Below are 27,589 nucleotides of genomic sequence, written 5' to 3'. Positions count from 1 at the left end.
AAACAACCACTCAAACATGCGCTCTGATCCAAAATGGCTAATCTTAAGCTGATGTGTCGGCTCGTATATATAGGAGCCTTAGCTTGTCGGTGACTGCTCCAATGATGTCACTTGAGAAAGTTTCTTGCTGAAGATCCCTATCAGTGCTCAACTATTGCTCCACATCTTCAACATAGACAAATTCACATCCACTGAGGTATATGAAAGATGAAATGAAGATTGTAGCAGAAAATTCTGTCTCTTACTGTTGCAACAACCTCACCTCATGTGGCTAAGTGCTGAAATTACCATAGTTCCCACCAAGATTTTATCAGTGTGGACAGGGAAATCTCTGATCATGATTCTGCTATCATATATACAACATCCTTGATAATCGCTTCAAATAATTCGTCGCTTTCAATAAATCAATGGTGCTTATGTCACATTTAACTGAGATCAGTCTCTAGGATTGAATTGAATACAAGTCAATCCATTCCCTCACTCGTATCATGTAACTCCTTGACTACTTTTGAAAAAAAATGGCAACAGCGAATTTAGCAAGGAATTCAAACTGTTCCAAATGAGAGCAACTACATAAGAATTTAAGAAAAATATTAACCTGCTGCTTTAAGCGTAGATCCAACATAATTGGCGAATTTCCTCACCGGGGAGATATTTTCCGAGTCTTCTGCAATCTAAAATAAGAAAATATAACTTTAAAACATATGGTTAGATGTAAAGATATGATATTAATCAGGTATATCAAACAATGACCCCATTCAATTGCATACTGTAACTCCTACCAGTGATAATACTTATTTAAAAAGCACAGCACGCACTTAAATCGGCGACGTAGGTGCTAAACACTGGATACAGCTTTTATGTAATTATATGCACCAATTTTTAATTTTAGAATAAATGTGTTTGCCAAATTCATATTGTTGCCAACGTTGACGATCAAAATCTATAAAACAAATATCTTCCCCATATCCAATGTATCTCAATGAAAAAAAAAAAAAAATTGTGTGTCGGCATAAAAGCAAAAAAATATTTCTCAAACAACATCCTTTACAGCAAATAATAATGCTAATAGTCAGCAAATTGTGCCAAGGGTCTGTGATTATTAAAGCGAATACAAGAGCAGCAATCTATTCTCGTTTGAGTAGTAGCATAATCAAAAAAACATTTCCTGGGAAAACAATTTTTAGACACTAAGTACACAGTTTGAGACCATGAATACAGATGATTTTTTGCTATAAGATTATTAGGATGGACAGTACAAAATTCCCTGTTGAGATAAGAAGCTAAGTTAATTCCAGAGTGAAATCTCACTCAATAGGCACCTTGAACTATGGGCATTTTTCTTTTATACTGTCAATCTCTCATGATAAATGCCTACTTGTGAAAGCAAATCCTTTCTTAACAAGATAGAGACAGTTTCTCTTGTGAAGAAGTTTCATTCTCTTTCATGGTTATCCATGGACAGTTATAATTCTTAAGAAAATGAAAGGAAGCCTGAGAAAATATTTGATGCTAATAACCAGACAGAGAAATTACAAAAAATTTCAAAGCATTTTAACAGCAATTGATCCTACAACATCTCACTGTAATTACAGACAATCAAAGTAGAATACAAGGTCAGTTAAACTAGATGCCAATATGAATCGATGCATCATGGAAAACTAAAAATTAAAAACTATTAATAGCTATTTTCTCCCAATGTTAAGTTTTAAAAAGATACCTATTTCTGATAAAAATGCTGAACCTATAATGAGTTGACAAATTAATATGTGGAATTGGTAAAATTGGCCTCAATAGTGATGATGAAAGTCTGAAAACACATGCCCGATGTTCAAATATAAATTGATGGATTAAGACATTTTTATACCAGTAAAAACGATAAAGTGGGAGCAAAACTAATCCTATAACGAAGTTACATTTCATTTAACTTTCCCCCATATTTGACACTATTTTTGATACATTTTTTATAATATTTTATTTTTTTCAATCATTGAATCAAAACAGAAATTAAGATTGTTCAAGATATGGATGAGAGTTAACATGACAACTTCAATAACTTAGAAAAGTTGACTACTTCCGATAGTTCCGAGCTGTGAAACAAGGTGGATGAAATCAATTTGTGTCTCTTGAATCATTTTCTTTACATTAGCTTTTCGGGGCGAGGGGGGAGAAAAGAGACACAGAGGGGTGACAGAAGAGAGGGCATAATAACTTAGTAGATAAAAGCTTAAGGATAATAAAACTGAATTCCAGTGTTAAATACATAAAATAAAGTAAAATATCATGACAGCAAATACCAATACAAAGAATAAATGTTCAGTCTTTCATTAATAACAATTATATAGTTTGAATCAAAATTTATGGTTGAATTTTGCTGTAACAGAATTTTACTGCACTGGAGTTCTCATGTATAATCTAGAACATAATTTCACCTATTCATTCATATACAGAGTTACCAAACTGCTCCACAAAAAAGGCGAAACTCTGCGGCTCCGCAAAAAATTTATTCTGCTCTGCATTTCCTGCACGAAAGGTTTCAAGCTTAAATTTTGCAATTTATTAAAAAATGGCAATTTAAAGATGCTTACACTCAAAGATTGAAATAGTGTTTAAAGCCGTTTTATTAATTTAAAACTAATTATTTTTAATACTTGTGCCATGCTCGAAATGATTCATTAAAGCGATAAACCAGTTTTAGATACGTGGTTTTGGGTATTTTTATTGATTTTCATAAAAAATATCGAATTGCTTTGCAAAATTTTAAATTGCTCCTCAAAATCAGCACAGATGCTCCTCAAATTGTTTCTCCAATGTTGGCAACCCTGCACATAAATTCAGTGGAGTCACGACTAATGCGACTCAAGATTGCAAGATGTAAAATTGGGCTGCAGCAATAGTCCAACATATAGGGGTGTGTGCTAAATTTTTCAATGGAATATGATCAAATGATACAAAAATGTTCAGATACTTGCCTTCTTTCTAACCTGCAGAGAAGCTACAGAAGTTCCTTTCTGTAAAAAACAAATACATGCCAGTTATGAAAATTTAATTTTATCTATGCAAATTATAATACTTACAATGTTAAGATTTGCACTTTATGTTTTTATTCATTAGAAATTTAAATATACAAAAAAAAAAAAAAAAAAAAAATCATAATTAAATACAGACAGGCACAGATGGAACAAGAGGTAAAATGATGAAAAAGTTTTCCTGAAATTATGAGAAAAGCGAACCACTCCGACATCTGGGTTATAAAAGTAGCTTACATGAGCAAAAATTCCCTGGCTATTAGGGATTAGCTTGGGATTGCCATCTGATTTCAGTTCTTTATATACTTCATACAATATATAACTTACATACACATTAATGCACAAAAGTGGATTTCTTTTTTTCTTTGGAAAAGCTAAAATGCAGTTGAACGTGACTAAAAATGAAAAGAAATGAACAAATTTTATAAAAATAAATATCAATGCAAAATTGCCAAATAAAGAAGAAAAAAGAAAAAAATGATACAAGCACAGATGTAGCAGATATTGAATCTGATTAACAATGTTTGTCAGTGGCGTAATAATTTATTTTATGAATTATTTGAAATTGGACATGGGTGGGAAATGTATCAAGTATTTTACTAAGCCAAACTAATTCATCATTTCTTAGATTGTAAACATAAAGTTAAATTGCAGGCAGCACGATCAAATTTAAAAAGGGTTCATCTTTCGTTTTGTTAAAGAAATTTATTGCATATCTGATCCGTTTGTTTTAATAATTGTGGCCATGTGCTCTCGACAGCTCAGCTCCTAAACTTCCCTTCAATTTTATGTGAATTTTAATACATTACATCAGCGGTTCCCAATCCATGGGCCGTGAGCAGCTTCTTACTGGGCCGTGGACACTGGTCGAGAATCTGATCCAAAATAAATCTAAGGGTCTTAATTTCCGTTTTTTTTTTTTTTTTTTTTTTTTTGTAAAATTCACTTATTAGATGTACTGTAATTCAAAAGCTCTCCCTGACTCATAGCCAATAAGGAACTTTAGAATAAAGACTTTTCATATTTCTTGGGAACTTTCCCCTGTAATTGAAGAAGAAATTTAATAAAACAGAAACTCCTTTAAAGAAAATTGCCAAAGAAACTCATATTAGCTGCAAGCTAAAAATGCAACAACCTACCTATTTAAACGGGACTTTACATTTCATTTAAAAAAAAAAAAACGTAGAAATACAATGATGTTGCGAGTTATTTGAGACTAAGACTATCTAGCTTCAATCCAGATATACCTCTCTTGTAGAAGAAAAAAAGGGTCAAAAAATCCCATGGAGCTATAACTTCGATTTTCTTACAGCCATGCCAGCTAAGTGAATGCAATAAAATTAAGGGGTTAACATCTCCCAGAACTCTGGTTTTTAAGACATTTTCAGATATGGTTAGTAGGCCTCAATGGTGTTTTCCGTAAAACTGGTGGGCCGCACAACCGAAAAGGTTGGGAACTGCTGCATTACATGGAAGGCAATTTTATTTTAAAACCTTAATTGGAACTAGCGTAAAAATATTCAGGCACAACTAGAGATGTTCCCATCAATTTTTCTGAGGGTATACTCCAAGTAACCCATTACTCACAATATGTGTATGCGATCATATACATAATATGTCATAATATGAAAATTTTTAAAGCTTGCAAGTATATGCTATGTCTAAAAAATGCTTGAGAGTATACAGGGTATACCCCATGGGAACACCCCTGGGCACAACACATTTAAGAACAAAAATTCAGGCGCATATTAATGAAGCAAAGAAGCATTTAATAGATTTAAATAAGCAATTGGACAAAAAAAGCTATTTTTATCATATACTTCTATTTTCTTACACTGCAAGAGTATTTGTAGTTTTTTTTTTTTTACAAGTGTTTTTTAGCCTACTTTTGCATAAAGCTGAAAGAAAAGAACGCATCTTAAAAATATCGTCAAAGACAAAAAATAAATTTAAAAATAACTATTGAAAAATTAAAAATTGGAAAGTAGTGTTGTGAGATGGGGAAAATGCATCAGTCTGCCTGCTCTTTTTAGAAATCAGCTTAAAATGTTAAAAAGAACATTTTGTTGAATTGGAAATTTGTATCTGGATGTGTTTTAAACAATATCTGGTAGATGTAAAAGAAAGTTATTACATCTTACACAGATTTTGTGATAATTATTTTAGTTTTTTTGTTTATTTTCAGTAAAATTTTGAATCTATATTAATGTATGTGTCTAAGCCTTTTAAACCAGTTTAAAAGTAAGAAAACAATTCATATTGAACAAACCTTTGGAACTCTTCTCCTTTGTGGTTCAAATGCTTCAGCATCCTAGGTAAAACAAGTAGAAATTAAGTAATTGAAATTACCAAACTTCTCATTTTGATTATTTTATATTAAAATTATTAATTTTTTACCATCTTCACATAGACATCTATGAGTAGATGTTTAAAAAATATATTTGTACATTTAAATAAGCATAAATTTCTAAAATACAGTACAGTGAACTCACTATCTCAGATTTTGTGAGGGATCAAAACAGACAAGTAACAGTAGTTTTTAAAAGAAAACAACTCCAACAATCGATTCTAGTGAGTTGCATCAATTGAATAATGAAAAACTAATTTATTACAAAAACTTCAGTGAAATATTTATCTCTTAAGTGAATGACCAGATGAAAATTAATAAATGTTGTAGGATACTCTAAATGGCATTTCCTGGAGTAAGAGGCTAGGGGAACGTTTACTTTCAATCAAATTGTGTATGCTGTTTGATCAGATTACAAATACTTCATTAATCAACAACAATTTATTTCTTTTTATTTTATAGCATTCAAGACCAAGTACATGCAAGAACTTTGCAAAGGTATCAACTGAAGAATGTAAACTACAAAATTTATGCCATGACACTCCTTTCCCTACTTTAATAGTTTATACTAAGGGATTGCTCACTCAAAGTGTTTTGGGAACACCGAAGCATACTTTTTATGTAACAAAAGTTACAAAATAATTGTTCTCGTATTTCTTGAGAAATTATTGAAAGTAAGAATTTTTGCAACTGAGGAAGTTTTTTGGTTCGTCAACCCTTTGACACCCCTCTCCCTTTGGAAAGCATTGAAATACAAGGCCTTTTTGTAAATATTTTACATGCACAAAAATTAATTTCCATATGAAAATTCAGTAGTATAAAATTTAACATGATTATTGTCATCATATAGCAAATTTGTTAACCTGTGACAATTTAACAGTGTATTTCCATTATTTCTTTTAATACACAAGTCAAAAAAGATTATGTAAATACAGAGGAACATTTTATATGATTTGCCAGAGCCAGTAGCACAAAAATAAGTTTATAAACAGGCCAATAAGATATTGAAATAAAACACAACTGATAGCTTACTTCTTGAAACTAGAATAAATAAATCAAGATTTAGTTCTAGCACATTTTTTGATCCAAAATTTAATGAGCTTTGTTGAGCTCTAAGAACTTTTAAAATCCATACATTTTTAAAAACCACTGAAAATACATTTGAATTAGATTGGATCAATAGGAAGATTTTTAAAAGAAAAAAAAATCCCTGGGTGTTTTTTAAATCTAACTCATTTTTTTCCTAAGCAAGAATTGAGAAAATAAAACAAATCAGAAAAATAGAGTAATTTAATTACAAGGCTCTGAAAATTGATATACGCTATTTGAATGTTGAAAAATATAGAAGTACAATTTTGCTTCAAAACAAGACTTGGTTCCTAGTTATTTGTCTTACAAAATTAATATATGTGCTTGATCCAGCTTTTTATTTTTAAGAATACGCACTGAGTATTAATGTGTCCATAAGAATCATTCAATGCATTTTTTTAAATAGAATAATCTCTTACTTATTTGAACTAAAAAACAAAAATAAGGAATGACAAAATTATTACAATATAAATGCATAAACAAAAAGCAGAAATTACAATGCTTAAAAAAAGTAATTAACACATTTTCTGTTCTTTTTGACCAAATCTGAGCAGATTAAAGAAAAAATTAAGGAGTTGAGTGATCTTGAAAAAAATTCTGAGTGCTTTTGAAGATGCAAAAGATTTTAGTAAAAATGCATCCCTTTTAAATATCATAAGAGCCTACTTACTGAATCACCAAGTTGCTCTTCCACATAATTAATTTTATTTTCCCTAGAGCGAAGAGATGACACTCTTGACTGAAAGAATTTTGAGACATTACAAAACAATGGTAAAGAGATGAAACATGATGAAAATAAAAAAGAGTACATTGGAATTAAACACTGAAAAAAGTGAATTTATGAGGAAGAAATGAGAAAACAGAATTGAGATAGAAACTGATTTTTAAACCAAGTTCAGTTTTATCTATGACACAACAGTACAATTTTCAAGTTATTGTAAGACAAACATTCTGTTCATAAAGGGGATGAGGAATAAGAGAAGAATGAGAGTACAGAAATATGAGAAGAGAAAAGTAAAAATTAGAAAATATGAACTAAGAAAGTAAGAACTAGGAAATATGAACTAAGAAAGTAAGGACTAGGAAATATGAACTAAGAAAGTAAGAACTAGTAAATATGAACTACAAAAGTAAGAACTAGGAATTATGAACAGAGAAAATAAGAGCAGAGATAAACTATGAGCATGCTTGAAAATCACATACTTATTTAATTTGCCTGAGAGAAGAGTTCAGATGAGTGAGAGAAATTTTTAGAAATACTAAACTATAGAAATGCAATAAAAATGAACTATACATGAACAGCCAGTTTCTACTTATCTGTAGAAATGTGGAAAGGAGACATAAAACATGCACATGCACACATGCTTAACAGATTTTCATTAAATAAAAAGCAAAGGTCAACAAACATAGCCTTTCTTGAAACAAAAGAACAAAATTTTTTTTAAAAAAATGCAAATTCATTCAGTAAATTTAAAGATATGATAAATCATAACACAGTATACTATCCTGAATTCAACGCTTTTGAAATTATTTCTTTAAAGTAAAAAAAAAAAAAAAAAAAAAAACTAGAATTTTCAGGATTTAAAGAAAGTGTTTTTCAAGAGACATAGCTTTTATTTTCTCTTGTAATAGATCACATTCCTAGCAATAGGTAGAAACTCAGGCGTTTTAAAGAAAAATTGGGACTTCTTCTGCATTTCTTAAGAATTAAACGCTAAAAAAGGAAAATGAGATGAACATATTTCAAGATTGATCTAAACTGTACAATTTTCACTTGTATATAAAAAGGTTTTGCTTCTGCAATCCCCCCCCTTTTAAAAAAAATTTGATTACAATTTTCATTAGCTAGTAATGTAATTCTAAAGTAATATTAAAATTTTCTTATTAATTATTTTTGTGCTATTACATACATTATTTTAAGACAAAGCTCTAATTTACACCTGAGTATAAAAAATTTAGCATTTCTTGCACTCTTATATAGCAATTAAATAACTAAAATAACTAGAGAGTAAAAATAAAATTTTATCAGAATGTATCAGTATATTTCTTTATTTGAATGGGCTGAACTACAATTTGAGAAAATGTCTACATTTTCAAGTGTTGTTTGGTGGACAATCTTAGATTTTGCCTTGTAGATCATTTAACTTTGAACCTTTCTTCTTCTTATTTTTTTTTTGTACTCAACATATGAGATTATATTTGGCAATTCTTGAAAAAAATGTTTATAAACTTTCTAAGATGCCCATTAGGCCGATCGATAACTTCACCTCTGCTATGTTGACATTTTTGTAGCAATCTGAAAGTCGACAAAACCTGAAGTTGAGCTTTTCTGGAGGTTGCCTGATTTGCAACACAATACTGTATAACTATAATATTGAATCCAATTGAAAAAGAAATAAATGCTACTGCAAAAAAGAATATCAATTAAAAACAAAAATTTGAACAACAAAATTATAAACGATTATTGGTTATTTTTCCAATATCATTTTTCAACTTTACATATAAAAATAACATAGTGCAGAATAGCCACAGAATTTTAAATGCCAAATTTCATAACCAATTGGTTTTACTTTTTTAGAGTTGAAAAAGTTTTCTAGTTCTGTGTTACTGTAACATTTGTGTTTCAGACAAATATTTCTTCACCTTAAAACTCTTAAAAATGTATTTTCAATATTTACTTAAATGTTCAATATGTATTTGACTTTTTTTTCGGTTTTTATCAGCAGTAGTATTTGGAGGTAGGTGCGTGCACAGAAATTTTGAAGCCTGTCACAAATGACTTTTACGGGCCCCCTTCGGCTCGGGCCCCCCATGGGCAGGTCCCCCCCCCCCCCCCCGTTTGGAGACAGACAGTTCTTAGGCCACTATGAATATAAGAGGGATTTTCTTAATTTCAATAAAACAAAATATTGAAATATACGAGGGTTGTTTTTCTTTTCAAGCTTTGTGTGGCTATAAAAAAAGGGGGGTGAATATGCAAAGAAGATTTTACTATCAAAAGTAAGGTACAATGCATATTATTTCTCCACATAATCACCTTGACAATTTAGGCATTTGTCGTACCTGTGCACAAGCTTTTTTCTATACCCTCTTGATAGAATGTGGGCGCCAATGATTGAAAGTGATTTTTGACAGTGTCTTTGAGTTCCACGTCAGTTTGGAAGCGCTGCCCCCCAAGCCACTGCTTCAGTTCAGGGAAAAGATGAAAGTCACTTGGAGCTAGATTGGGACTATATGGTGGGTGTTCAAAAATATCCCAATGAAATTTCTGAAGGAGCTGTTGGGTTAGACCTGCGCAGTGAGGACGAGCATTATCATGAATTGGAACAATTCCTGAAGTCAGCACACCTCTTCGTTTGTTTCGAATAGCTCTCCGTAAGCGTTTCAATGTTTCACAATGAAAATCTGCCCTAATTGTTGTTCTCAGCTGCATAAACTCTAGAAGTAACACACCTTTTTGGTCCGAAAAAACAGTTGCCATAAACTTACAGTTGTTGAGGGTTTGTTTGAATTTTATACGTTGATTCGGTGAATAAGGGTGCATTCATTGCATCGATTGTCATTTGGTTTCGGGAGTATCATACTGAACCCATGTTTCATCACCTGTAAAATGGATTAAAAAAATTATTTCTATCAACATTGTAACGCTCAAGAAATGACAAAGCTGCACCCGTTCGGAGACTTTTGTGATCATCAGTCAACATCCTTGGGACCCAGTGAGCACAATGTTTTCTGTAGCGCAACCGTTCTATAACTATAGAATGTGGGACAATCTTGAAACTTCCGGAAATTACATCAATAATTCACTTATCGTAAATCTGATTTTCCTTAACCACTTTGTCAACTCGTTGAACAAGGTCGTCTGTAGGCACAGACTTCCGCTCCTGATCCCTTTCATCATTCACATTAGTTCTGCCCTCTTTAAATTTTCGGCACCACTTACGAACAACACTAGCACTCACCACTTAACACCACACCACTTAAATTGTCCCCATATACATGACTTATTCTTTGATGAATTTCTGCTGCCCTGTTACCTTCTTCTTGAAAGAAACGAATAACACTTCTCAATTCACATTTGGCGGGAGACTTGATAGAGACAACCATGTTTTCGTGTCTGTAGCTCAACAGGAAATGGCAGATTGGACTCGACAGTAACCGAGTGTTTGGACAGGGGTATGTGCAGTATCCTAGTACGCAAAACAGCCACCACCCACCTGGCTTTCTTACTGTGAAAAAGTGAGCTTGAAAAAAAAAAAAAAACAACCTACGTATTTTGCAGTAGCATTCATTTTTACTTTATCCATTTAGTCTGATGAAAGTTTAGAATTTAAATAATTCCAGGGCATAACTTCTGCCAAAATTTCAGTTTCTTTCCTTGGTCTGGGAGGGAAATTGTCTCCTGCAAGAAATTCGAAATATTTATAAAAAATTTACAGAATTTAGCCTTTTTTTTTAAAAAAAAAACCTATGAGTAAAATTATCAATTTTCCGTAAGACAAAAATAAGTCAATAAAAAATTTCGTTCAGAGGTGTGTGTATGTATTGATTATATGTTCAGTAATCCCTAGTATTATCGTTCATTCAGATACATTGCGCTCTTCCTTTGCCTCCTGAAAAATTATTTTATAAAAAAAAAAAGTTAGCTTTACACTTGACATCATAAAACAAAAAAGTTATATTTTTCAAAAAAAAAAAAAAAAATCTTTTTTAAACAAATTAACAAAACTGGTATGTTGTCCATCCATCTGAATTTGTTCCAATTTAAACTGCAACTCTTGATTTGTATTGCACTATAAAACAATAGAAGTACTATAAATTATTATTTTTATTTTTTAAGAAAAATTAGAAAGAATTCTGTTTTAATTTAAAAAAAAATGTCCCAATAAGACAATTAGCTACTAAGTAATAAATAATTAAGTTGGTATACACATCATTAATATGTATGTTAAATGAATATTTCCTTTTTATGACCTCAGATATATCTCGTTTCTGGATATATTGTTAATTTTTGTTGCTTCTCGAAAAGCGCGATATAACAAGGGGTTACTGTATCTCTAAATTAGAAAAACTTACTTTTGTAAGAATCATTTTCTTAATTAATCTTTTTCTACTTTTTAAAAGCATCTTTGAAATAAAATGCACACCTCTGTTAAAATTATTTGGATGGATAAAATTAATATTCTTGAAATATGTTGAACCTGTTTGCATGAAATTGTTAGTTTGCATTTTTGCACAGACAACCATTTCATTAATAACTTTAGTGCAGAATGTTCTCCAAAGATTGCTACCTACATTTTTCTCCCATCAACTACCTTCATGGTGAACTAGACATACTAATAATTACACATGTATATTCAAACTATCCATGATAATTTAGAAATTTATGAAATGCTTACTGATTCTATTTCCTTTGTTTCGGAACTTCCCTTTTTCCTTACAGATGTTTTCTTTGACTGAAACAAAAGAAGAAATCATCATATTAATCAAAAAACTATAAATTTAAAGGTTGGGACAGGGATGCGTAAATATGTCAATTACTGATTAATGGGATAATGTTAATCAGCTGATTAATGATGATTTTTAATACTACAAATTCGTGTTCCTTTTTATTTTCAAAATAATTTTTCAAAATTTCATACAATTTCTGTGAGCAAATTTTCAAATTACTGTTAAATAAACTTACATTATTGTTACTATAGCTGGGGCAAACCTGACCTGGCAGTATTGTGAAGGCTATGCAAATCCTAAGTACAGCCTCATGAAGCTGCCAGGTTAGGTTTGCCCCAACTATAGACATGCAAATTCAAATATTTAGTCAGTTGCATTCAGTAGAAGCTTTTAACTTTGTAGCTACCTTTCATAGGTTATTGATAACCACTTAGTCCAAGACTTTTGTTCTATATGAATATTGTAAGGAAATCTTAAAGCACCAAGCTAAAGGGTAGGGCATAGAGAAAAGTATTGACATATGAAGCAGGTTGAATGAAAATATGCATTTATTCACAAAAGAAAAATTAACTTTGCTTCAACTATCATTCTTTGTCAAAAAAACAAAACATGCACATGAAATTTTTAAAAATCAAATGATCAGTGAAATAATGAAATAAAGAGAAGAATTATTTAGCATAGAAGGAAATATATATGAACCAGAAATAGTTTATGTCCTGACAATCATGAAATACTCATGTTTATACATGACAATTTAAAAGTACCTGGATTTAAAATCTCACAATTGTGTTGAATGAATGTCAGCTGTGAGGATAAATTTCAATATTTCATTCAGCTTTGTGCAATTACATTATTTTTACTACTATTTTAGGAAGTACACTTTCATTCTACACGTTATACTTACATTGCAAAAAGTTGAAAAAAATATTTTTCCTGCTGATTAATTAACAAAATTTGACTTATTATGAATAGTTGGAAACGCTTTGGGCGATCAATTGGCGCATTCCTACAGAAAATATCTTAATATTTAAATACTCCAACATATCTTGCAATCTCTATAATTTGCAAACTTATTATCTGCTATTCTATATAATATCTCATGATTTCTATTTTTTACACCCTGTTGAAATTCTTATAGCTTAAATTAGTAACTTAAAATCAATTACAACTTTATTAAGATATAAAATTTCAAATAATTCACAAAAATGATATCAGCTAAATTAAATTGCAGTAATATAAATATCAAATAAATATAATATGATTCCACAGAGAAATTAAAAAAAGGATTTTAAATTTGATGTGAAGTACTAGATTTAAAGCACTTATCATGAATGTATGATTTTTGTAAGGGGGGGGGGGAATATCAGTAGTAAAATTCTTAACTTTTGAAAACATAATCATTTTTGATCAAACTGAGAGTTGCTTCCCTATAGCTACAGTACACTATAAGCGAACAGCAACCAGCTAGTTACGGCATCCAGACTTCAATTTCATCCTAATTGGAGACCACAATCGAGTTGGAGGAAGTAAACTTTGCATTAAAGAAAAGATTATCTTCACAATTGCAGCTATTTTGCTTAAGCTCATGAGTGTATATATATATATAGGTCCACAAACTCGGTATAACTGACCCTGTACAGTGAAGTGTTTGGGGATTAAGCTACTGAACCATCTTCTCTGGATGCCGTAAAAAGCTGTATGCTTTTTTGCTTGTAGTTCTCAATTTGTAGTCCTGAATTATAAACAAGTATAAAAAGTATTTATGAAAAAAATTATGAATTTTTAGATATTTCATGGACACCAGATAGATGGTTCTGTACTGTAACATAGATTTTGATTAAAAAAAAAAGGATGTTGAAATAACCCCACTTTTAAATAACAGTTTGGTTGGAATTATAGAAATGGAGAGGAAAGTACCTTTCTTTTTGCCCCATCAGCTTTCCCGTCATCAGTTTCCTAAAATCCAGAAAAGATTTTCAATCACTTGTATTATTTCTATATGAATTACAGCATATAATTTCTTTAATTAAGAAGAAGCGACATTCTTCAGTAAAAACAGTTTGTAAAACAATATAAGTAATTTTCAGTAAATTACCACCCAATAGCCAGGGATAAAGCAGAAATACATGAAATACACCCGCCAGCTCAGTCATTTCCAGCCGAGGACTGCAGTTTCGTGCTTATTAGCACTCATCAGCCTGGCATAGGAAAAGTGACTGAGCTGGAGATGGAAAACCTCTTAAGGAAGCCAAGAGTGCCAAACAAACTGGTAGCTAATATAGGATTAGCGCAGACCAGACAAGTGACCGAAGCAATGGTTCCGTTCAACTTGAGGATTGATGGCAAGGCATGGTATATTCAGTAAATTACCGCCCCTTTAGCCAGGGCTAAAGCAGAAATACATGAAATACACCACCAGCTCAGTCACTTCCAGCCGAGGACTGCAGTTTCGTGCTTATTAGCAGTCATCAGCCCGGCATAGGAAAGTGACTGAGCTTGGAGATGGAAAACCTCTTAAGGAAGCCAAGAGTGCCAAACAAACTGGTAGCTAATATAGGATTAGGGCAGACCAGACGAGTGACCAAAGCAATGGTTCGGTTCAACTCGGGGATTGATGGCAAGGCATGGTATATTCAGTAAATTACGGCCCAATAGCCAGGGCTAAAGCAGAAATACATGTAATACACCGCCAGCTCAGTCATTAATATACCATGCCTTGCCATCAATCCTCGAGTTGAACCGAACCATTGCTTCGGTCACTCGTCTGGTCTGCGCTAATTCTATATTAGCTACTAGTTTGTTTGGCACTCTTGGTTTCCTCAAGAGGTTTTCCATCTCCAGCTCAGTCACTTTCCTATGTCAGGCTGATGAGTGCTAATAAGGACGAGACTGCAGTCCTCGGCTGGAAATGACTGAACTGGCGGTGTATTTCATGAACATAAGTAACTGTTGGGCAGTTCTCAAAAGGTGGGAACAAAAAAGTTAACTTTGAGCAATTTCAAAAATTTTCAAATTTGACATCAATTTTGCTTTTATTCTACAGTATGCATACCTAGAACACAATATATGAACATGAAAAGACAGCAGGTATTTGTAAAAATTGTTAATTAGCAAATAAAATCAGCAGTCTGTAGGGTAACAGATTTTGGACATCATCATAATGTAAGTTTCAGCATTTTTGACAATTGTTAATCCGCTTTTAACTTTTCCAATGAAAATTTTATTTACTACTTTTTGAATTTTGCAATTTAATAATAAAGAGGATAAAAATGAAGTACTTGAATGGCTATACATACTGCTCTTTACATATAATAAAGTTTTGGAATGATTTTGAAGAAGTGATGAAAGGTTAAAAAATAAAGCTTCAAATTAAAAATAATACAAATGTAAGAAGTGATATCAGTTTTAATAATGAATATTTTTTCTAATGTCATAAGAATTAAAACGATGTCTAAAAAAAATTATTGAAAAAAGAAATTCGTATTTCTATTTGGAGATCGTTAAATTATGTTTCCAAAAGGAAGACGAGAAAAAAAAATTCTAAATAACAAAAGCGGGGGGGGGGGGGGGGGGGGAATTGCTAGCGCAGGTGATAAAGTCGCCAAAACTAATGCAGCTGACAATAAACTACATTTGTCAAACTGGAATTCCCCCTCTGCAACCTTTAGCTTATCGTATACTGTGTTGTCGCCAACGGAGGTTTGCTTGGCGATTTTAGCGCAAAATGGCTTTCGTTACGATCATAACCAGCCATGTTTTCTACTGTAATTTATGTATTGTTTAATGGTGTAACGTATTAATTATGCAAAATACCTATGGATTAAAGAAGATAACTTATTGTAACCTTTTTTATTGAGGTTAGAAGACAGTGGTTCATTAAAAATTATGAATAAAACGGGAAACGAATTATCGGCGTCAAGATCGTAACGCCATTTGGACATCTCACATGTATGTTAAGAAAAATTATTTTTCTTCTAAAAGACTGCATAAAAGCTTATGAAAACACTTTAAAACAATTAAAAATTGATCCTGAGGATCGATAAATACTTTTAAAAACGAAAACATCATATACTTAATTCTCAAATAATAGCATTGTAAAGATCGTAACTTCTGGACATGCATCAAATTTCAAACTTACTTTTTTCTAAAATCGTTTACCAAAGTAAATAATCTGTCTTTACTTTTGTTATGTGTGTAAAATATTAACAAAAAATTATTCAGTGTTCAATTCATACCTGCAATTTTTTTTTTTTTGAAACGTATGGTAATAATTTAAAAAAAAATTTTCTTTAATGGTACATTTGCTCAGTTAACATTTTGGTATGTCCAAAATTGTGCCTTTTAGCAAAGAAAATATTTTTCAAGGGTATTTGAAGAGGCATTTTTTCCATAATTTATGTCAATTCTTGTCTCTATACAGTATTAATATTTAACTCAAAAATTTTTGAGTCAATTAAACTGAAAGTTATTTGGTGTGTTGAAGTTTCAAAGTTGAGGCCTGTGTTTGCTCCCACCTTTTGAGAACTGCCCTGTTGTTAATTATTGATAAGTGATAAAATGTAGAGGGATTAGAACCCTCCATTCTTGAATTCATAATCTCAAGGCATGCGATAGCATTTAAAGTAAAGCATAGAAAGAAAACGAGATTCCTTCACTGGTATCCCCGCAAAAGGTGTCAACAATACATTTTAAGAAAACCACATGATTTGGGATATTTGCCTCAGCTTTTCTTAACCAACATGCTCCCTTTAGTTACTAGTCTCCTGCTTTAAAATGTAAAACAATAAACAAATTATTTGAGATTGAAAAAATAAAAGAATTAGCAAGAATTGATTTACAGCAAAGAATAAAGTAAATTTCAAGAGAAAAATAATAAATTTTTGTTTCAGTTATTTAAGTTCATTAAACTTCTGAGTGGATGGCAATCCAAGGGCCATTGTTCTAAGCTTTTCAAATCCGAAGTAATTCTTAAAATTAGGAAAAATTATGATTTCAGTTTGGTCTTAGGCAATTGTAGAGTAAAAATCCAGTAATTTAAAGGACTTTTCATGTCAAAATTCAAGGATGTGGTAAGTATAAAAACAAATGGAACGAAATTCAACACAGTTAAAAAACAGAATTAATTAAAACAGAATATTTGAGCATGAAATTTAAATCATATTTATTTTTTGTATGAGATTATCAAACTGAAAAATATTAAGTTTTGCAACTATATCTCTATAGAAAAATTACATCCATTTTGGCCAGTACAAAACCACTTTGCCAAAAAGACCCCCCCCCCCCCTTTTTGGAAAAGCTTTCTACTTTTTATGTTTTATACAGGGTTGTAGATTTGGGGGAAATTAATTTTAGAGCCTTCCCCTCCCCAACTCTTCCCATCCAAAATCAGTACAGCTTGAGCTCCGCAAGCACTGGCAGAGATAGACTTTAAGGGAAAATGAGACTCTGACTCATAGAATTTTAAACCTTAGACTACTTTACTCCAAAATTTGGCAGATTCCAGCACCAATCCATCATGTCACATTGCTTGAGTAATTGTAATAAGAAAATAAGGACTTCCTAGTTTTTTGTTTTTGCATTTTCCTAATTTTCCCAGGACTTACAAGGTTTTCTAGGTTGCATACGCACCCTGATAACAAGAAAAGCACACACAATGGAACAAAGTTCACCTTTGTAAGGACAGCAAGGAAACATAAAGCAAGCAAAAGCATAGAAGTAAATCCACAGGGTATTAAAATTGCTTTTTATAGTGAGAATTATTATTATTTATTTTAAAGTCATAATGAATATGATTAAGACATAAAGTCTTATAATTTGTTCCGTTTTATAATACAGTCGACGCTCGATATAACGACCATCTCCGTCCCAGAGAAAAAGGTCTTTATAACGAGTGGTCGTTATAAGAGGTATAAATTTAAAAAATGTACACCGTCATCATGCATGCCCAAATGTTTTTTATCATAGGAATTTTTAGAAAAGTAGTGTGCAAAATATTATGACAGAATATTAAACAAGTTTTAAAGTAGAAAATATAGGGAGGAAAATGTTACACACTTTCAGATCTACTATTACTACTACTACCACAACAATTTCTGAAGATAAAACCAGAAACAGAGGTCTGCCTTTTTAGCAGACGTGATTTTCTCAAAACATTATTTTCTGTTTCAGATATAGGTGATTAATTGTGTTTCTCTTGCTTTCCAAAGAAACATTTAAAAGTCCCCCGAGAACCCCAAATATTTAAAAATAGTAGATTCAAACACCAAACTACCAATACATCTGTCAACTCCCTTTTCTTAGGAATCTGGAATTTTCTCGATTTTTCCTTCCATTATTTTTTCTGTGCTAGCTGTGGTGAATGGTAATGCCCCCCCACCCCCTCTTAAAGTTCTATTTGACACTGAAAACTTCAGGCAGATGTCCGTAAACAATAATCAATGTCATTTTAAGCTACAAATTTGTTTTATTGGAAAGAACACAAGAAATAGCGTCCGCTGATTCGGTCGCTGTATTGGATTAGACGATACAGAACGGTCGTTATAACGAAAGCAAATTAACATAGAGTTTATAGGAACAAAGTTGGGACTTCTACCACTGGTCGTTATAATGGGACGGTCTTTATAATGTGTGGTCGTTATAATGAGCGTCGACTGTAGTATGTTCTAATTTATAAACATATAACTATATCCCCAAAAATTAGATTTTTTTTAATGCCGTTTGAAAAGAGAAAAATTTCTTTAACAGATTATAAAAGCTTTAATTTTTTAATGTGAAATATTTTGATGGTTAAAAAGATCAAATTTAAAACCATATACATTAGCTTATAAAATGAAAACTGGATTAAAACTGTACCACAGAATAATCTCGATTCCCTCTTTCTTTCAAAACTCTTTTGCTGCTTTCGGGCTGTGATTCGTGTTGAAGCACTTTAGATTTTAGCTGTTTATTTTCCTCCTCTACTATGCGCAGTTCCAAAGTTTGTTTTTTAAGCTAGACAGGGAAGAATAATTACTTTTATACACACAAATAGAACTCAGGGAATCATAAATTAAAACAAACACAAAATTGGGAAAGGAAGGAGTTGAAAATTTCATTAGACATACAAAAAACTACAGGCTTGGTCAGTTTTCCAATACCATAAGCACATCAGGTTGGATGTTGAATTTTTGAAATTTGGGACAGGGGGGGGGGACAAGTGAGACATAAGACAAAGAGAGTAGGGAGCAAGGTGAAATGCGACACTTTGCGGCAAAGGGGTGATGGGTCAAAAATGGCGACACTTTTGGACAGCCCCAAATTGTTTTCCTTCAGCAAAAATATAAATATTTAAAATTAACTTTGAAACAGCAGCTACTTCTTAGGTATAACAGGCAGCATAATAGAGAAAACATTTGATTGCTCCACTTCCCGTGGAAGAATTCACGCCAACTAAAGGGCATAAGTTCAAATTCGGGTACATATGTGTACCACATTTCATTTAATTTCACGCAGTAGTTTTTGCTGTAGAGAGGCCACAAAAAGCCAGTGACACACAGACAGACATTATCCAAAAATGGACCTGACCTCAAAATGAGCAAATCCCTCCAAGTTTGACAATTTTCATAAAGTCAATACTTTCTTCTCTACATTAGATATAGAAGAAAGTAAAAAGTATGGAAGAAAGCTCAATGCATCTTAAAAGTTTTGCTTAAAACAAAAAGAAGTCACAAATGAATAAAATTAAGTATTCAAAAATTAAAAATTGGAAAGTATGGTTTTAAGATCGGGAAAATGTGTCTGTTGGTCTGCCCCCCCCCCCGGCATAAATTTTAGTGAGTAGTCTGATTCTAACAAAACTCTTTTTGTTTGAATGATGTCCGTTAGGACATTCCTCATTCCTATTTTTCACTTTCTAATTCAAACACTTTTCCTTCAGCTTTGAACGGCTCAAAAAACCCAAGTGTAGCAATTACGGGGAAATTTAAAACAAATATAGATCCCAAACTTGTGGATTTGCTTGAACAAATTTTGTTGGAAATAGTTCGTTTTTCATTTTTTTTTCAATCTTATTTATTTTTGATTTTATTTTTTGCTTTTAGCAATATTTTTGGGATGCATTAAGCCTTCACACTTTTTTTTTTCATTGTTTGACATTTACAGGAAAGTAAATAAAGAAAAAAACATGCTTATTTTAAATTGCACTGCTAACGACATCAGAATATCAGCATTTAAAAGTTATTTGAAGCGAAAATTCTGAAATAAAAATAAAATTTAAAAACAATACCTCTTCCAGTTTTAGCTTCATTTTTTCATTTTCTTCCATGAGGGTATCATTTTTTTGTTTCAGCTGTTTTACCTTCTGCTCCTGGTCATCAAGCTGAAATTAAAAGAAGAAAATAATCACTTGCAGCAAATCAATGAAAATTAGTCATACCTCTTATTTTAAACAGCCTTTTCCCATCAAGATTGCTTTAAAAAAATAACAATCCTTTTTACATTATTTCATGCTTACAGGTGCATAAGTCTAATGATTGAATGATATAGAGGAGATATTTGCAGATATAAAAAATAATTGTATAATGACAAATCGTGCTGGGCATCTGGTTAGGTTCTTTTTGAGTACCAAAACATGCCCTTTCCAAAATGTCTCTACTGGATAGCCATAAGGTCTTACCCAAAACAATACAAGAATTTAATATGAGAGAGAGTGATTGATAAAAAGGAAAAACAAGAAGTCAAAAATGGCTAATGTTGCTTTAAAAAAAAAAAAAAATACCCAAACTCACAATGAACTATTTTAACTTTGAAATTTTAATTTAATGTAAGCAACCCCTTTGTTATATTGCAGCTCTTTATATCGCTCATTTGGATATATCACGTCTTTCATCTGTCTGCCCCCCCCCCCCCCCAAATCTAAGAAGGCTTTGCTTTAAAGTTGAGACCACTTAATTAGTAAAAACATTGCATTTTACAGGAGACTTGTCTTGCTTTCCCTTTCAATCAAGGAATAAAACAGGCATGTTATTTAATTGTTCTGTGTGAATTCAAATTCATTATACTCTCAATTATAATTCATAGAATCTTATTTCTCTAAAAAACAATTGAAATATTTTTGATTTGTTTCATTCAAAATAAAGGAAATTTATTTAGTATTTTTTTAATTAAGAAATTCACCCTAATATAAGAATAAACTAGATGTTTTGTAGATGCAAAAATCAGCTGCTTAAATCACTCTTTTTGCCCTTCTTTGTTATTTTCCCAAGAAGCACTACATAGGGCGGGTGTATTTATTATTATAATAAAAGCACATAATCAAAACAATGCTTACTTTTTCCTGAGATGATTTTTGCAGATCTCTTAACTGTTTCTGTACATCACAAAGAGCTTAAAAAAATATATAAATAAAATAGTTAAAAACAAAGGAAATAAATGTTATATAAATAAAATTGTTACTTAAATATTCAGAATATTTTGAAGTAGGCATAGGCAGACACCCTGGAGCAATGAATGATCTGTCTTGCAATGGGTCTTATTGATGTCATGTTGTCACAATTTTTTACGTATACTGACACTGAAGATACTAACCTCAACTTGAAAGGAATAGTACAATTACAGAACCTTTTGCTAGTTTTATTATCATGAGCAGAATGCAGGAGTTACGCTGACAGTTGAATTTGAAGAATATTTTACGAAAAGTATTGAAAAGTTTACTCCACTCATGTATTAAATAATGTTATTTTGACATTATAGTAAAAAAAAGAAAACCGTAAAATTAAAAAGTAATAACACTTTAAGATTTCAGTGAAAAATTTTCACCAAACACATAGTTCAGAGATACCACTGCACATAAAACAGTATTGTTTACTACATCAAGCAGTAGGCAAAGGTTTCTCAGACATCGATCATGTTATTAGGTAAATATGCTGCAAAATATGATAATCGTAAAACATTTATCACACCCAAAACTTTAAATTTATCAACATTAGATGCATTTTTGGAACAAGTCTGAAGAAATCTTCATCTGTTGGCATCAACAAGATAGAGAAGTTACAGGTGGGTTTTTTTTGTTGTAATGGCAAAATGCCATTATGTAATGCTACTTTCTTTGAATATTCTAATTCCACTGCCTGCATACTCCTATCTACTGTCTGAGACACTAAAAGTGTTGCAAAAAGTTCTGTAATTGTACTACAATGAAGCAGCGTTTACACGTTTTTGAAGAGACTATGTGAAAAAAGCACATAAATGAAAAAAACGTATAATAGGATAAAAGATAAATGATGTTTAACTGTATTTCCTAAAAATTGAGGTGAATATGTACAGTGTCAGTACACTAATAAATTCGTAACTATATAACATCAATAAGTCTTATTAACCTATTAAATTTACTTTTACCAAAAACTCAACTGAATCAATTTTTTCAGAAAAAGCGTAAGTCCAATGGCTTCCCGCAGGACTTACTCCCTTTCTGAAATAATTTATTCAATTGTAAGCTTCAAACGATTGAAATAAATTACTTTTTTGGTATGTCAGCACACTTGCAAAACAGGTCATTCAGATTAGTTTCAAAAAATATATTCAGAAATATTTTTCCACAAATGTTATTTATGACATTCTACCAAACTCTCTCCTTTGCACATCCTTTTCAAATCATACATTATAAAAAATACATGAATGTATATTGCACTTGTAGAAGACAGTTAAAACTACATTTTAGACATAAAAATATTATTTTAATTTAAATTAAAATTATAAATTATATCTTCTGATATCAATTTTTCAAAAATAGATAAAAAAAATGCATGCATTGTATATTATCAACCAAAACCCAAAGAAGCCATACATTTTCTTCTTTGTAGTCATAGAATGCACCTTTAGCTTTAGTTTAAATATCTACTTTATTGAATACCCCTCTTATTTTATTATCTTATTGAATGTACCTCTACCTCTCATTGAAAAATCCTCTTTTTTTGTCAACTCTTGTTTATCTCAAAAAAAGAAGAAAACAAAGCTTGTCACATTTTATTTATTTTTCATTAAAATATTATAAAATTATTTAAGTTTCGAATATTTTTTTCAAATTCCACAAGCTTTTATCAACAATTATGTGTAATTTGAGGGAGATTGAATGACTTCCGTGCCAGACAGTTTGTTAGAGATATACATATGTATACAGATTGAGCTTAGCGAATGACAAAAAATGAATTTTTTCAAAAGTTTGAGCGTCTGTAAAACAAAAACCCGACTACACAGGAAAGAAAAAATACACAAGATTAGTCCCCGGCACAGACATATTAAGCACGCCAATTTTTTTTCAAAATCCGAGAACATGGATTACATGGCTGGCTGAATTGATGTGGAATGACCTAATTATAATTGTCTCACATACCCAATACAAGTTCACATTACTTGAAGCACTACTCTATAGAAAGGAAGAAATTTATTGGTCACTTTGGAGGAACAAAGTAAAATCCGATTGGTGAAGAGCTCACAACATCCTGCAGCTGCAAATAGCTGCCATGACATTACAATGAAAATGAACCATCATGGATTTATAAACTGCTCAAATTTTGCAACACATTTATTCTAAAGATGATAGAGAGAAAAAAAAAAAGGAATATGTTTTCAAATTACCAAGCAGAAAGGAGGAAGCAGGGGTGATAAGGGACTCATTTTCTAAAGACAATGAAATTTTCGGAAACTGTGAGAAAACGCAAACCCCTCTTCCGTAATAACTCTTCTAATATGCATACAAAAATTATTATTATTATTTCCTAATTTCAGTTTTAGAATATGTTGTTAGTCCAAAATTTTCGAAAACGGCAACCCAAAATTTTCAGATTACAAACACCCCTGGTAGGAAGATAAAATTAAAATGAGACAAGTTTCCACAAAATGGTGAAAGGATGAATTTTAAAACCACTGATAAACAGATAATACCTTTCTCTAAATCTTCTGTAGCATTTTCTTGACACTCCACAGTTCTTTTCAAATGAGATATGTTTTCTTTATACATTTGGGAATCCAAAATATTTTTTTTCTGAGAGCAGTATGACATATACTCACATCTTTCAAGAACTTCAATCAAATCATACAAGATATCTAGTTCTGTAAAGAAGGAGGATGTTGTAAATTAGTGCATCAGTCATAAATATTCCTAGTTATTATTATTTTTAACAGCAAAAGTTTTAGCAGTTCAAGAAATTTTTTTTACAAGCATTTTTGAAACAGTAAAACTATTGATTTCATATGCTAATAAACACAAATACTATTAGCAACAAATGTCTAACATAAAAGTTAACTTTGTAAAGTTTAATAATTAAAAAATATATCCAGGCATTGAAATTTCAAAATCAACATAATTTTAATTGCGTTATTATTATTTTTGCAAATGAGTCTAAAACACATTTTGAACGTCTTAAAAACAAATTATGTATCAACAGGATGGGTTCAAATAAAGTTATTTACTTAATTCACCAACAAGGATAATATTGCAAAAATGAAGACACTTATATTTCCTAAAGCATTTAGAGCTCTAGGAGTTATAAATGTCTTCATTTTCAGCCTCCGGCTTTGATAAATTCTGGTTACAAAGTTCATGAATGAGTTCAAGACAAGGAATGTTATCAGCGTCAGGTTTCAGGCAGGGTTGAAGCTGAATTAAAAGGTTCTGTAGAAAAAAAGCAAACATTGGAAAAAAAAAAGGCTTCAGCAAAACACTTGAGTGTTAATGAATATGTTCAAATATCTTTCTAAATGCCTCAATGTGTTTCAACCCTAGTTGAAAACTAAATACAAATGCTTCCACTCTTGGATAGTGCATCTTTGCTGCATTTTCTTAATTTAGATAGTGTTCTCCAATTTTGTGAAAAGTGCGACTGTAGCCAAAGCTCCGATTTTAGATAGGGTCAACAGTTCACTGCACCTCAGACAGTAACTTGATGCATAAAATTGATATTGATGAGCCACAATGAACGTGTTAACCAAAAAAAAAAGGGGGGGAGGGGAAGCAAACAGCACAAAGTTGGGTACTTTTGGGATGTTGTTGAGGAAGACATAGCAAAGCTTTTTGTGAAGAAAAATCTTGGGTTTAAATTTTGCCCAAGTAAAATGCTAATTTTACTGGACTACTGTGCAATTTCATGATCTGATATCAAATTACCACCAGTCTACTCCAGGAAACAGCTGATGTATTTTTTAAAAATTTATCAAGCTGCTACATTATTTGTTTATTGCAGAGGCAGAATGGCATTAGATTAAATAGAAAAATTGCACTAAATCCAAAAAATAAGAGCTTTGTTCAAACATAACGTATCCCATTATACTGCAAAAACCATTAAATTACTATTTTTTTTCCTTGCTTTGAATGTAACACATTCAATAGCAGTCTTCTGAGTTCTAAAATGGAACTAAAATTTATAAGTTTGACAGGGTTGCAAATTTCTTTTCGTAACAAGACTCTTACACAAGGAAGTTTTTATGTTAAGGAGTTATTGACATTTTTTTTATGTAAACAAATTTTAAAAGTAAACATTTCAGAAAAAATATTAAATATTTATTAATTTCAAGTAATAAATATTTACATTATGCATTACTAATATTGCAGTAAATACAAATTGATTAGATTAAGATCAATTTAGCTTCAATATACTTTTGGACAGTTTTAGGGAGTAAAAACCAATTCAAAATTTTCACTATTGAAATTAAAAAATGCAATTATACTTTTTTGGCTTTCCTTTTCTGTTTGGCTCAATTTCTGTTCAAGTTCCTCATATTTAGCTTTTTCTTGGGCACACTGTTGCGAAAGTGCTTTACAGCTCTCAGTTGCGCTTAATTCACGCCTTTCAAGGGTGAGAATCAAGTCGCTATGAATAGAAGCAGCATCTACATAGAAAGATAATCATTATAAGAAAACCATTGAAAATGAAACATATAACATCTATTAGAGATAATAATATAGTTGAATATCGCTGATTTGAATATGCTTAAATTCTAAGATAAAATACATATGCGATCCCCCTCCTACTGTATTTACAAATAACGCTATTCATTATTTTTCAGATATGATAAACGGCATAGGGATGACTGTGAGTTCATGACAGGGTTGGAAAAAAAATCTGTTAAAAAATATTTTTTTTTTGGTTTAAAATACCTTTTTTTGGTTTAAGTCGGGTTGATTTGGTTTAAATACTATATTTAAGATTGATTTTATTTTTGGAAAGCCATGAATATTTAGTGAATTAATTGTTATTGGATGTTTAATCACATTTGAACCTAATTACTTGATGATTAATTAAATAATTAAAAGTAAAATCTTGTACTTTCATTTCTTTATAGGTTGAGCTTCCTATTGGGGGATATTGAATGATTATTATACATTAATATATTGTTTGAAAATTTATAACTACTAACAAGCAACGATAAAATTAAACATTTTAAAACCCCCGACTGAGTTGCAACTGTAGAATCAAGGGGGAAAATTGAAAATCCTGTTAATATTACAAATCAATGTCAAGTATTTTATTTGCTATTAAATAGAAACTGGCAACTGATAAAAACTTAAATCATTGCGTTTTATTTCCTTGTTGGCCAACAATAAATTCGGGTATCAATTGCATGAATAAAGGCTTAGCCGTTATTAAAATCTGCTTTAAAAAAAAAACGTTATAATTCGAATTCTATGAAATATGGAAGTTCCAAACACATTCTATCAGAGGCAGAAATTGTTTATAAAAATTTAATACCAAAAAAAAATTTTCTTTATTTTGGTATTAAATTTTTAAATTTTTAACTATGTTTTCACTGCAAAAATTGTGAAAGACCTTTTAGAGGTTTTTGATTAATATCTTTGTTAATTAATGTCATCCAAAGATGCAACCTAGCTTAGAACACTCTCAATCATTTCTCCTTTCGAACAAATTTTCTTTTTCAAAATTGGTCCATCCGTTTAGGCGCTAGAATGCCACAGACACACATATACACAGACACATTGAACTTATAACCCACTTCCTTTTCGTGTTGGGAGTTAAAAAAGTACCATAAATTCATTAAATAGACCTTGGCACAAATGAAAAACCAAAGAAATAATTTACTGTGAGAGTTGACATAATTATAAATAACCAAAAATAAACTCTTGCAAATAAATTTCCACATAATTATAGCTTTCTACGAAAAATATACAAATAAAAGTGAAAGTAAAATCAAGTATCATATATAGTGCATATTTTGCAGTATCTACAAATAAATCACAAGTCTGATGTACATTTCACAATTTTAAAAATCTAAAAACCAACACATGTTTTGTTTCAAGATAAAAAAAAAGTTACAGCACATCTAATAATTTATGTAATGTATCATTGAGAAGACTTATACAAACAGGACAAATTGGGCTTTAGGAAAACCATTATGTTTTCCATTGTGACATTATTTCTCCTGGTTCAATGCGTTTAGGAATACAATTTCTTAAAAAAAAATCCTTTTAATTAAAAGCCTCAAATGAAAAGACAAGTTCTGAACTTTTTTTCCAACCCTAATGTATTCCTTATTTTTTACAATAAAAATCAAAATAATGGAACTATTCTTTTACCACATCTCAATGGTAAAGACATTCTAATGTTAAAAATTAATGTTTATATATTTATTCCTCTCCCATTCATACATCACTTTTATTATGTTGGAATTAAAGAAGTTCTTC

At 31.1% G+C, this 27,589-nt stretch overlaps 1 protein-coding gene across 1 annotated transcript in view; it reads right to left on the bottom strand.

Moving 5' to 3' along the window:
• Positions 1-27,589, bottom strand: part of LOC129228525 (myosin-13-like) — a 61,822-nt gene that overhangs the window by 7,981 nt on the left and 26,252 nt on the right. The window contains exons 6-16 of the mRNA XM_054863204.1: positions 25,618-25,779; positions 23,836-24,003; positions 21,224-21,279; positions 20,180-20,272; positions 18,769-18,906; positions 13,834-13,872; positions 11,865-11,921; positions 7,136-7,204; positions 5,299-5,340; positions 2,973-3,011; positions 599-674 (exon numbers count right to left, since the gene is read on the bottom strand). Of these exons, the coding sequence (XP_054719179.1) occupies positions 599-674; positions 2,973-3,011; positions 5,299-5,340; positions 7,136-7,204; positions 11,865-11,921; positions 13,834-13,872; positions 18,769-18,906; positions 20,180-20,272; positions 21,224-21,279; positions 23,836-24,003; positions 25,618-25,779 (939 nt within the window). The remainder of the gene's footprint in view (positions 1-598; positions 675-2,972; positions 3,012-5,298; positions 5,341-7,135; positions 7,205-11,864; positions 11,922-13,833; positions 13,873-18,768; positions 18,907-20,179; positions 20,273-21,223; positions 21,280-23,835; positions 24,004-25,617; positions 25,780-27,589) is intronic.

Source organism: Uloborus diversus, chromosome 8, assembly GCF_026930045.1.
Source record: "Uloborus diversus isolate 005 chromosome 8, Udiv.v.3.1, whole genome shotgun sequence".
Classification (NCBI taxonomy): Eukaryota; Metazoa; Arthropoda; class Arachnida; order Araneae; family Uloboridae; genus Uloborus; species Uloborus diversus.
This window is presented reverse-complemented; position numbering and strand designations above follow the sequence as displayed.